Source organism: Malania oleifera, chromosome 3 (assembly GCF_029873635.1).
Source record: "Malania oleifera isolate guangnan ecotype guangnan chromosome 3, ASM2987363v1, whole genome shotgun sequence".
Taxonomy (NCBI): Eukaryota; Viridiplantae; Streptophyta; class Magnoliopsida; order Santalales; family Ximeniaceae; genus Malania; species Malania oleifera.
The window spans coordinates 40746639-40759542 of NC_080419.1; the positions used below are offsets into that span (position 1 = coordinate 40746639).

A 12904-nucleotide genomic window follows, 5' to 3' on the forward strand; every position below is an offset into this window, starting at 1 on the left:
CTCTCTCTCTCTCTCTCTCTCTCTATATATATATATATATATATATATGTCTTGCATATTTTTGCTTGTTGCTATCGTAGTGACAAAGGGAACTCTAGTCAATCCTATTCCTACAACGATGACTCTCTCTCTCTCTCTCTCTCTCTCCTTCTCTCTCTCTCTCTCTCTCTCTCCCTCTCTCTCTCTCTCTCTCTCTCTCATGTGTATGTCTCCTTCAAAAACTCAAAATTATTTTTCTCTCTCCAACTTAATGTGGAAGATAAATATAAATTCTCCTTACTTTAATGTGTATCTCCCCCACTTTTATGTGTTGAACACAACCCTGCTTCTTATTTTTTTGTGTTTAAACCTAAGTTCTCCCTCTTATTCTTGCTTGCCTTCTGAATGCACACCTCCCTTATAAAAAAATATTTTAGTTTGCCTCACACTCCCCTCTTCCATGAGTAGCCCTAAAGGCAAGTAGAATTTCCACCTTGTGCCTCTAGGATGTTTGGGCAACACACTACCCCTAAGCTAGAAGAGGGATAAAAATACTTAATCAATTGTCTTGAAACTCCAATTAACTGAGAATTTACCAAGAATCAAATGTTTGACCTTAAGAGGTGACAAGGACCCCTTGCAACTAAGGATATTTTGGTTATTTCACCAATCAAGGACCAGAAAAAGCCCTAAACGCCCCCAAAAAGTAAGCATAATCAAAATAAGCATCAATAGATGCCCGTTCTTAGCTAGTTTCTTCATGTGAAGATGTTAGGCAAAGATAGAGAAATCCATTGTGACTAAAATCATAATGGAATGATGAATGATGATTGGCTAAACTTCAATAGTTAGGAACCTTTAATTGTTGAGCTAAGAAACACTAAAATAGACTCACTTTCAAGGATTAAACTTGAGCTGATTATTCTTACAAAGATGAAGATAAGAGGACAGTCCTTTGGTGACCTCGAACTTACTAGTCCTTAGAAAATAAAAGAGGATAGACCTTGATAGTTAGATGACTCTTAACTGACTTCACCTTTGAAATAAGAAGAAGTCCTACCTTTAACATTGGAAGAAGTCTATACCTTAAAGATTTAATGAACCTGAACTAAATTTTCCTTTCAAAAAGAGAAGAGGGAAAACCTTAGAGATTAGATGACCCCGAAATGACGAGTCCCTAAAAAATAAAAAAAGAACAAACCTTAGAGATTTTATGGGCATGCTCTTTGAAAAAGAAAATATGAACAACCTTATAGATTAGATGACCTTGAACTGAGATGCCCCTCCTTAGAAAAGAAAAGAGGATAGACCTTAGAGATTGGATGACTCTAAACTCACTTGCCCTTCTAGAATAGGAAAATGGACAAAGCTCAAGAATTATAAGACCAAAATTGACATGCCCTTTTGAAAAAAGAAAAAAGAACATACCTTAGAGATTAGATGACTTCGAATTGACTTATCCTTCAAAAAAGAAAAGAGGATAAAACTTAGAGATTTGATGATCTTGAACTAACATGCCCTCCTCAGAAAGAAAAAAAGGGTAGACTTTAGAGGTTAGATGAATTTGAATTGACTTTCCCATTTAGAAAAGGAAATATGATAGACTTTAGGGATTAGAAGACCTCGAATTGACATGGCCTTTGCAATAGGAAAAGAGGGCAAGCCTCAGAGATTGGATGACTTTGAACTAACAGGCCCTTTTGAAAAAAAGAAAAGAGGAAAAACCTTAAAGATTGGATGACTCTTTGGGCTGACTTGCCCTTTTAGGAAAGGAAATAGGATAGACCTCAGGAATTATACAACCCCAAACTGACATGACCTTTTGGAAAAGGAAAAGAAGATAGACCTTAGAGATTAGATGACCTAGAACTAACTTGTTTTTAAAATAGAAATTAGGACATATCGTTGATATTAGATGACCCTGAAACTATTTGTCCTTAGAAAAAGTAAAGTGGTCTCTAGTGCAAGTGGTAGAACAACTAAAGTTTAAAATATAGATTAGTGTAATGCTTACCCAAGAAGGTCACCAAGTATCGCTTCTAAAACACTATGTGGTTGATTATGTGTCCATTGTATTTAGATTTGCAGTACAATATGGTATTTAAATTAAGTCTTATTTAACACCAAAATATGCAAACAAGTTCTAAGTTAATTTACCTCTTTGCTATATGAGAAAACACCTTTCAATGTGCAACCTAAAAAAAATAACTATTAATAAATAGTTTTGCTCCACCGATCTTAGCAATTAACTATGCATACATAACAAGAGATGTGAAACATCATTTCCTCTGTGCAAAATAAAATTCAACAACATAATTAGAGATCAAATGTTCTAACATAAAGGTGTAAATGATTACAAGTATTACACTTCAATATTTTTAGGCAAAGATGCGTCTTTGTGCAAGTGAGATCACCAAGACCGCTAGATAGGCTGTGGTGCATGCGTGATGACAACACATGTTTTGAAGCTCCTTGTTGGTTTGCCACCTCAACTTCCAAGGCAAGTTGCGGCCACACCGATGAGGTTGAAGGTTTTAATCTCGCTAAAACCCTTTTTTGCTTAGCTCACACAAATTTGTTTGTTGTCATTAGGGTTTTATGAAACAAATATGATCACCTTCGCATTTGGATATGTGAGAATCTAAAAAATCAAAGGGCTATTATTTTTTCGTAAATTAAATCATTTTTTAATGACTAAACAATTAGCTAAATGACCCCAACATCTATCATGATTAATTAATCTTATTGGGCAATCTAGGGAGATTTCATTTTTCCTTTGGCACTGCCTTAATTGGTATCATTTCATTACCCAAAGAAGACACGCTTGCTTTTGTCGACACCTAATGAAGATGGAAAAGAGTTGTGCTTTAAATTTTTGAATTTTGAATGCATGTGGGATTTAAATTTTTTCATGAATGCTTGATCTATAAGTTGTCACATTTGAAATGATTTATGACTACCAGTCACAGTGTGTAGTAGAGGGGATGAAGGAAGTTATATATTAATTGTTAGAGATTGTAGCAAGTGGGGATGAGAAGGGTGAAAATTCAATTTGGTGTAGAAAACAGGTCAAACATTGTAGTGGGTGGGGATGGAAGGGGTGGAAATTCAATTAGGCTTTTTGGAATATATATGAAATTATGAATTATACATAACAAAGTGAAGAATTAAAATTTTGGTTTTTGTCACTTTTGATGACTACCATGTTTTTTTTTTTTTCCTCAATTTTTTAGGAGCAGCTTAGTTAGTTATTATTAGAAGAGATATATAAGTCTGACTACGGTAGGAATTTTTCTCATTTAATGATATATAAATCTGACTATGGTAGGAATTTTTCTCATTTAATTTTACGTTTGTTTCTTATATTAATTGTTCTTAAGTATAAGGCGAAATACAATGAGAAATTTGAAAATAGAAATGATAGTTATTCCTTATTTAATTTTTAATTATTTCATCCAATATGTAAAATAAAAGGAATAAAGACTTGGTACCAAATGTAAACTAAATAGGTTGCCAACCAAATGCATACTAAGGGACCGTTTGGTATCATTGTCAAAATTTATGAAGATGAAAATCGGAAACAAAAACTAAAAGTCAGAAACAAAAATTAAGAAATTAAAAACTAGCAACAAATTTGGTATAAAACTAAAACAAATTTAAGACTTGATTTAAAAAATGCTTATTTTTGTCCTTAAATCAAATAACAATTTAAAATATATGATTGTGATAATAAAAGTAGATAATAGTACAAGTTTAAAGTACTATAATAAAAATATTACAATTATTTTACTTAATTATTATTTTTTTCAAAATCCACTTTACAAGGATAATCTTGTTGTACATGACAATTAAAAAATAACAGAAAATATTTTGTAAAAAAATTCATTATATTTTTTAATTTTTTGAAAATTTATAAAAAAAATTATTTTAATTATATTATAAATTTATATTATTATTTTATTTTGATTTTATTGAAAAGGTTGAATGATTTAATTCAAGAAAAATTAATTTTGAATATTAAAATATTTTGATGACAGGTTACCAAAATAATTGAAAATGATAAAATTTGTTTTTTTTCTTCAAAGATAGCTCAAAATCGACAATAAAAAGGTAAAATATTAGTAATATAAATAAACATATTTTATGATTTATTATTTTATTGATAGAAATAAAATAAAAAATACAAAGATACCAAACATGATCTATTTTTATTTTTTTTTTAAAGTTTGAGAAATTTTTATGTATTACCTAATACTATAGAGATAGTATTTTGAAGGTGGGATTTTGAAATTTGGAAATTTAAATTTACATTATTTTGAAGCAATTCAATATAATTTTATAATTTTATGTGATGTTTTCTGTAAATTTATAAGAAATTTAAACTCAAAATTGTAATTTTCGATCCTTCCAAACATAGGCAGAGCACATTTTTATTTTCTTATTTATTTTTTTCCGTAATTTTAAGAACAGAAGGGGGGTGGGGTGTAGGTTGATTTTGAGAAGACGAGGTTGGGGGCGAGGGCGTCGTCACAGGACATGCAAACTGAACGATAAGATAACAAATTGATAAAGGCAAAGTCATTGTATTCGCGGGATTTTTCATGGAGGCTTTAGCAGTAGCAGCTTCTGCTTCTGTCTACCCTTCTTCTTCTACTTCCAACGGTATCAGAAACACTATTTGCTCTTCTAAGCCCTCCATTCTTCAGGTACCTCAATTTGGTAGCTGAGAAAACCCAGGAAAATAAAAGAAAACAAAATTATTAATTTTTCGCTTTATGTTGCTTTGTTTTAGCAGAAATGGAAAGTTCATGAGGGTTACTTTATGATATTTTTATATTTTTACCAGCCTTTTGGGTTCTAGGAGATTTTCAAATTGTATGTTTATGGTGCATTTTCTTGGAAAATAAACGGAAAGTTGGCCAGTTTTGTTGTAGGATACTGGCTTGGGTCAGCCGTAGTTGCTGATTGTTTGGGCTGTCTTCCTTATGGGTTATAAGAAATGAGAATTTCTGAGAGGCTGAGACACTTTTAATTCAATGGGGGTCTCGTTGGAGACGCCGATAAATTTGTTGCATGTTGATGTTGAGTTTTGGATAAATACCAAATTAGCACAAAAGCCCTGGTCTTGGTTTTATTTATCCCGATTTACACCTTAACCCAGGAAAGAATTGTTACTTTTCCGAATTGTGTTTTGTAAGCAATAGTGTAGACTAGTTTCATATGTAGTTATAAAGAACTTTTTAAGTTTGAAAGGTTGGCGGTTCGGTCTAAAACGTCATGTGATCAGGTGATCTGCTTACGAATTGTAATTCTCTCTTCTTGTGTTTTTTTTTTAAAATTTTATTTCGCAGGGTCTCTGAAGTAAGCCTTCATTGCGCCTGTTTAAAGAACAATGTGCCCATTAGATTACCATAGCTGCAATGTGGATGCTAAGATGGATGCATGACAAACTAAAAATCCATATCCATATAAGTAGAAATGAGTGTGCTTGCACAGAGTTAGAACTACTGTAGGGCGCCCCTTTGGGGAAAGTTTGTGATTTCTGCGTTGAGGTCACAAGTATGAATCTTAGGAGGAGGGGGGGGGAGGGGGGAGGGCCATGGGATGGTAGGTGTTTCACCTCTCATTGTGTAGTTCAGGCCCAATGTGGGCCTCCAGTGTACCCAAAAAAAAAACAGAACTACTGTAGGGCAAGATAGCAAGTGCACTGGATGATTTTGCTATTTGCAGGGACAGTTGATGGGCACCCCTTTGGGGACAACCCCGTGGTTAAATTTTGAGACTTCTGCGTTGAGGTCACAGGTATGAATCTTCGGAGGGCGGGAGGTGTCTCACCTCTCATTGTGTATCCCAGGCCCAATGTGGGCCTCTAATGTACCCAAAAAAATAATGAACAAAAAAGGACTACTGTAGGGCAAGACAGTAAGTGCATTGGATGATTTTGTTATTTGCAGGGACAGTTGATGGTCATGTCAGTAAAATGTGGTGAATTAGTGAGATTGGTAAAGTTGAGTTGCTATGTGGTGGCTTATGAGGAAATGAAATAACAATGTCTGTGAACCTTAATTGAGTGAGCAAACATAGGGAGAGGAGAAGTCCATCCATCCTTCCTTGAGTTGTTGGAATAGGAATTCTTTACTTTGTTTTACCTTCTATTGTTAGCAGCGTTTTCAACAATTTAATCAGCTGTAGAACACGTCATATATTAGTTTAATGCAAATGGCTGTGCTGGCTTATCTATAAACTATTTGATTGTTATTGATGTGTTGCAATGTTAAAAGTGAGTTGCACATGATGTTTTGCTATATAAGAAAATGAGTGGAATTAGCTGAGTTATAAGGTTTTCAGGTTAACTTGTAAAGCAAATTTCAAGTTTGTCTCTTATCTGAACATACATTGCAGGCGAAATTGTTTTTGCCTCTTTATCGAAACCTGGATTTGAGCTTGACCTGATTTGCATGTAGCTATAACTTCAATTACATAGCAGGGGTGCATGCCTCATGCATTGCCTTTAGTTCAAACTATTTAAATAGTGGGTTGCAATGTTACATCATCTACATGCCTCAGATCCATCTAACTGGAGAAGATTTAGAAACTAAGAATCTTTTGGAATATTATTTTTTAAAGGAATCTTGACACAATATCAACTATTGACGAGGACAAAATTTAGTTAACCTTGTTAATTTGTCTTTTTGCAGGCATTGCGATCAAATTCGTTGCCCATAAAGATTGTAGAAGCACGATTGTGGAGTCCTTTATCATGTACATGGAGAAATTCCAGTGATAGGCCAAGAAACTTTGGTCTGGTTAGCAATTTGGATAGATTTCCTAAAAACAGTTCCTTGTTTCAGCCAATATTGGGGCTTAATAAAAGCTTTTCATTTCTGTGTGGTTTGTTGTCGCCAAGTTGTGGATTCCTTCTCAAATTGTGGAAATCTACTGCCAGTCCTAAAAATGTAATTTGTTGCTCAGAAAAACTTAAACATACATCTGTTCTTTTTGCCCGGTTGGTTGTTGGAGCAATGCTGGTTATGTCAGTTTCTGTTGCTGTTAGCAAGACTACTTCCTGTAAGTTGATTGTTATATATTGTGGATCTTTGATATCATTTTGGACAGACTATTTGTGTTATATTTGGAGATTTTTTAGTATTTTCTTTCAGGAATACTTGATTATTGTCCAGGGGCCCTCTCTGAAGAAAATATTATTTTCTTGGAGGCATGGAGAACAATTGATCGTGCTTATGTTGATAAAACTTTTAATGGCCAAAGTTGGTTTCAATACAGAGAAACTGCTCTGCGCAATGAACCAATGAACACAAGAGAAGAGACCTGTATGTTTTCTTTGCAATGATCCCATTTGGTGATTTATTATTTATGTTAATGAATTGCCATGAAATTAACTGCATTCATATGCATATTTATGATCATATCCAAATAACTAAGTCCTCAATAAACACTGGAGATAAATATAGTTCTGTTACACAATCAAGAAAACAGTTCTTACACAATGCCAGCGGCGAAGGACTATGTGGAACATAATCACCCAGATATGGCAGAGAGGATAAATTTCACAGACCTCTAACCTCTGTTAGTATTCATAAGTAACACGAACCTCCTGTCACTTTAATTAGCTAAACACTGTTTAAGGCTGTACTGAATCAAAATTCTTTTTAGTCACCGAAGCAAGGCTATATTATAGAACAAGAAAAGAATATACAATAGAGAACAAGAAGTCCACCAATAACTTAACAAAAAACAAAACAAAAGAAATACGGTCAACAATTAATGCAGCAAAGATGTCCAATCACTCTGAATTACAGTCAAATGAACTCCTGGAAAAGCACCAGCCATGAACACTCAAAGCGAGGCAATAAAGACTACTCTATCCAAAAGCAAGTAAAGAGGGAGAGCCTTGTCCATAAAGATCCTTGAGTTCGTTTTAGCCAAATGCACCATAGCCACTAGGTTGCAATCCTAAAATCCTTTGGTCCCTCCTATGCTCGAAAGCCAAAATGGCATAAGAAACGAATCCTCCACAGTACTAGGACACACCCATGGCCCAACATTCCCGTCAATGAATAGGAGATTCCACAACCTCCAAACATAACGGCAATGCAGAAAAAGATGGGCAATGGTGTCACTACTTTGCTTGCACGTGACACACACATCAAGCAACAAAGCCTTATTAGGCTTCCTCTTTAGGCAAACGACAATTGGTGTTTATCTTGTTCAAAATCATGCACCAAACAAAAGGCTTAAATTTGAAAAGAACCTTGGCCTTCCAAATCATTTTTTTTCCCCATAAGAAAGGGCTATTAGTCAGGGTTCAAAGAAGGTAAGAATAAAACAATTTGCACAAAATGGGAGCCAAGGTGTCAAAAGACCATAATCGCCTATCTAGAGAAGGAGAGGAACTGCCAAGAATCTAGGACAAAGCTCAATAGAAATAAGTTCCTCTATGTCCATATCATTAAGATTACAAAAGAACCAAAGATTCCAAGAAATATAAGAATCATCTTGAGCTTGACTATACAAATTAACAATAAGAGCATCATTCATGCTGAGAATATTGTATAATCATTTAATTGCATCATGAAGAGGAGTATCTCCTATAATCATCCCCAAACTGGACTTTAGAACTCTTTCCCATTGTACACCAAGTCAAAGAGATGAAGGTGGGATAAATTTGCAAGACAAATTCCGAAGGACTAGCAACAGGGAAACATTTCCTCTCACCTCGTTTTTTAAGAGCAAAAGGAGATGAATTTATTAGAAAAGGAAGAATATACAAGAAGGAAAACCCTCAACAAAATAAATAAAAAACAAAAAAAAATACAACCCAAACACTAATCAAAACGCCGCCATCATTATAGCAAAGCCAATATATCCCTTTGGATATAAAAAAAAAAAAAAAAAAACCCTAAAGAAAGGATGTCTCCGGCCACAAGGCGCCCTACTTTGTGAGGGTGGGGGGGAGGGGGGGGGGGGGGGTGTCACAACGTAGGCAACCTTACCCCTGCTTTTATATAGAGAGGTAGTTTCCTTGGACTCAAGCAATTACTATGGAGCCATGGAGCCCATATTTACTTTTGATTACCTTATGCCAAGGGGATACACTTTCTAAAGAAAAGTGCCACAACCATCATCATCACTTCCATGCCCCAAGACCACCAAATTTGCAAATTAAGGGTCTATTTGGAATCATTGCTATTTTTTGTTTTTTGTTTTCTATTTCTGTTCCTCCACAATAAAGAAACAAATTATAAAAATGCGTTTGTTTAGCATCTGTTTGGTGTCATTGTCATTTTCTGTTTTCTGTTCTGTTTCTGCTTCTCCACAATGAAAAATAGACTATAAAAACGCATTTATTTCTGTTGTCAGTTTTTTGTTTCTATTATCGATTTTCAGTTGTTTTCCAAAAAGCCGAGCACTAGATTTTATGGTTTTTAGTTGTTTTGGCAACCTGTTGCCAAAATTTTAATATCCAAAAATACATTTTTGGATTAAATTAGTCATTTTATACACTTTTAAAATAAAATCAAAATTAAATGATCATGTGAATTTAAATATAATTAAAATAAAAATATACATAAATTTTAAAAATAATAATAAAGCCAATTACAAAATAATTTTACTATTGTCTCAAGTTTCATGTCCAATACAATTTTTATTGTAAAGTAAATTTTGAAAGTAGAACAATTAAGTAAAATAATTATAATACATTTTATTTTTGTTATAGTATTTTTTTTAATGTTTATTATTTAATCATATTTTTATAATATTTTGATTTAAAGATGAAAATGAGATTTTTTTTTAATTAAGTTTTTCATTTGTATTAGTTTTATAAATGTTAACCAAACAAGTTGCTGGTTTCTAATTTTTAGTTTTTGTTTCTAGTTTTTGCTTTTCGTTTTCGGTTTTTGTTTCTTTAATTTTTGATAGTGATACCAAACAGCCCCTTATATGTTCAGTTTTCCATTTCTGTTGTCGGTTTTCAGCTATTTGCCAAAAAACTGAAAATCAGATTTTATGGTTTTCAGTTGTTTTAACAACCTGTTACCAGAAATCTTAATATTCAGAAATAGTTTTTTTGGATTAAATATTCTTTTTATACACTTCTAAATTAAAATTAAATGATAATATGAATTTAAATACAATTGAAAATTTAAAATAAAAATATGCATGAATTTCAAAAAATAATAGTAAAGTCAATTACACAATACCTTTACTATTTTCAATTGATATGTCCAATAAAATTTTTATTGTAAAGTAAATTTTGAAAGTAGAACAATTAAGTAAAATAATTCTAATAAATTTTATTTTATCATAGTTATTTTTTTAATGTGTATTATTTGTAATTTTATTATTTGAATAATATTTTTTATAATATTATTTGATTTAAAGATGAAAAGGAGCATTTTTTAAGTAATTTTTTAATTTATATTAGTTTTATAAATGTTAACCAAATAGGTTGCTGGTTTTTAGTTTTTAGTTTCTGTTTTTGTTTGTTGGTTTTCATTTCTCCAATTTTTGATAGTGATACCAAACAACCCCTAAATTAAGGCTGTTGCCATGCCAAGATGCTATCAATCCTTCAAACTAAATTGAAATGATGATCAAAGTGATGATGTGTTGCCAGCAATGTTGTTTGTCATTGTGGTGGTTGGTGACACGGTGCTGCCAATGATGGTGGTAACGACCCACTCTACCCCAGCTATTATTTGAGAGAGGTTATGGTCATCATAGCCAAACAACTTGCATGAATGAGGGTAAGAAATAAAAGGGTTAATGTCACATTTTGCTAGTAAATGGATCTGTTGGGGTTAGACCCATACATTTAGTTTAAATCACAATGCTTTTTTTTCCCCTCATTGCAGTCAACTCATGTAAAGGCAGTAACTGAAAGCATTGTTATAATTCAGGTCACTGTTATATTAAAAATGTGAGGAAGGTCCCTGTATGAAGCAAACTTCAGGAGAGGTCTGTCTAGTTTACCTAGAAGAATATAACGCTGACCCCATAAGGGATACACCATACTGCTTTTGACTTCTGTGAATGTCATATTGGATGTTTATGTTTCTTAATCTTTAACTGCAAGAATTATCTATTTGTGTGGTGATCACTCTTTACAATGAAAAATCTGCAGTCTTACATGGAAGCTTGTATAATTCTCTTGTGCAAACTGTCATTAAGATCATAGAACATTTAATACTTTTCTTACTCTGGAATTTTGATTTATTAATATAAAAATAGTTTACAGTGAAGGATTTTGGAATAGAAACAAAGTGTTCTACATGTGAGTAAGTGTGTTAAAATTTCATTAAAAATTGCTGGAGCTTTATAAAATTTTATTAATTCTTAAGCACCATAGTTATAAGGCTGCTTTCACATCCTGCTGGTTGAGTGCACCAAACTGACCTTAGGCATGAGGACAGAATGTAAACATTCTATTGTATTGTCATTTGTATGTCTGCCTTGATAATAAGGATCATACCAAGCTCTCTCTCCAATTTCTTTCATGCAAGGGGATGCTCAAATAACCATGCTGGTGGAGAGGAAATCATTGACCTCGCGATGGAAGCCTGAAGGTAAGAAGATCGATCTCCTGTGGGTGACTGAGTGTGATAGGGGTTAAAAGGTTCCTTGAAGTGGATGAGGTGTTCTGCTTCCTTAAATGTTGTGTGGTGTTTTGGGCCAGGAACTGATTGTGTTCCTGGCTAAAGAGAAAAGAAAAAGAAAGGGGGGGGGGGGGGCGGGGGGGTGGAATAAGAATCTCAATTTCTAGTTGAGAAGATATAGTTTCGGTAGACTCATCATTGTTGACACGTCCTGGAGGGGGGCATCAACCCAGATGGCTATTGAGCATATGGCTTAAAAATGTAGGATGGGATTTTTGGGTTTTAAAAATGGTCAACGGAGTCACCACCAACTTGTTATTTTCTTAGGTGTGATTAGTTTACCTAATATCTATCAGTTTTAGTCTGTAAGCTAACCCTAAGTCAGGAACTGGTGGCCTCATTGCGTAAACCAAAGTAGTGTTCTAAAGTATAGTTATGTGAGGGGAAGGTATTAGCACTCCCTACACACCCGTTCTAACGAACAGTACATGATTAGCCATTGATCCATTTGAATTTTAATTAAGAAAGACTCCTTAACTTTTCCACGTTTATTTAATTGCCAAACCTTTTAAATATTGAATAGTCTTGCCATTGCAGAGGCTATTCTCACCTTGGGAGTCCCAAAAGAATGCCACTGCCCCACCTTCGAATTCTAACGTCAGATTCATTTTTAGTATTTTGCACACAAAATCAATCATAAAATAAATTAATTAAATATGTAGTGTCTAGAGTGCCTTGGCACTCTCCTCTCAGATCTTTAGGGAAGATGACATTTTCCGATCTCCTATCTGTGCTTCCCAATCACACGGGTTCACACATCCATGCAAAAGATCACAAAAGCTAGTTGTACTATCTTTTGAACTTTTTGTCAATGCAACAAGTAAAATGGAACTTATTATTTTGGATTTTTGTTAAAATGACACCGAAACAGTTTTGACTAATAACACACTTCTGGTCTGTTTTCCTTTGTAAAATGTTAAACATGCTAAATAGCGATAAATGTACATTAACACACATAAATATAAGATTACATCCAACTCTCATGCATTTACCCACATGCAAACACCTACATTCATACATTCCCTATGCTAATTCACACACATATTAAGTTAGATACATTTACTCACATAAGCTTGCATTGACATTTAAACCCATATGCAAACCTACATACATCTACTCACAAGCACACATGTATCATAAGAGTGTATTTCATGCATACTCGCAATTAGACCTTCACATGTGTCCCAACTCTCTCATATTTATGCAGTATATGCAAAATTGCATGCCAATTCACGCACAAACCCATG

The 12904-nt window shown here is 33.6% G+C and overlaps 1 protein-coding gene across 5 annotated transcripts in view; it reads left to right on the forward strand.

The window, feature by feature from the left end:
- Window positions 1-4423: 4423 nt before the first annotated feature.
- The window catches only part of LOC131152053 (carboxyl-terminal-processing peptidase 2, chloroplastic), a 38305-nt gene continuing 29824 nt past the window's right edge, over window positions 4424-12904 (forward strand). For 2 of the 5 annotated variants that reach the window (XM_058103647.1, XM_058103646.1), the window contains exons 1-4: window positions 4467-4685; window positions 6678-7047; window positions 7161-7310; window positions 11505-11567. In XM_058103647.1, the coding sequence (XP_057959630.1) occupies window positions 4581-4685; window positions 6678-7047; window positions 7161-7310; window positions 11505-11567 (688 nt within the window). In that variant the 5' untranslated portion in view covers window positions 4467-4580. Of the gene's footprint in view, window positions 4686-6677; window positions 7048-7160; window positions 7311-11504; window positions 11568-12904 lie in introns of all 5 variants that reach the window. The other 3 variants (XM_058103645.1, XM_058103648.1, XM_058103644.1) reach the window with 2 other exon arrangements.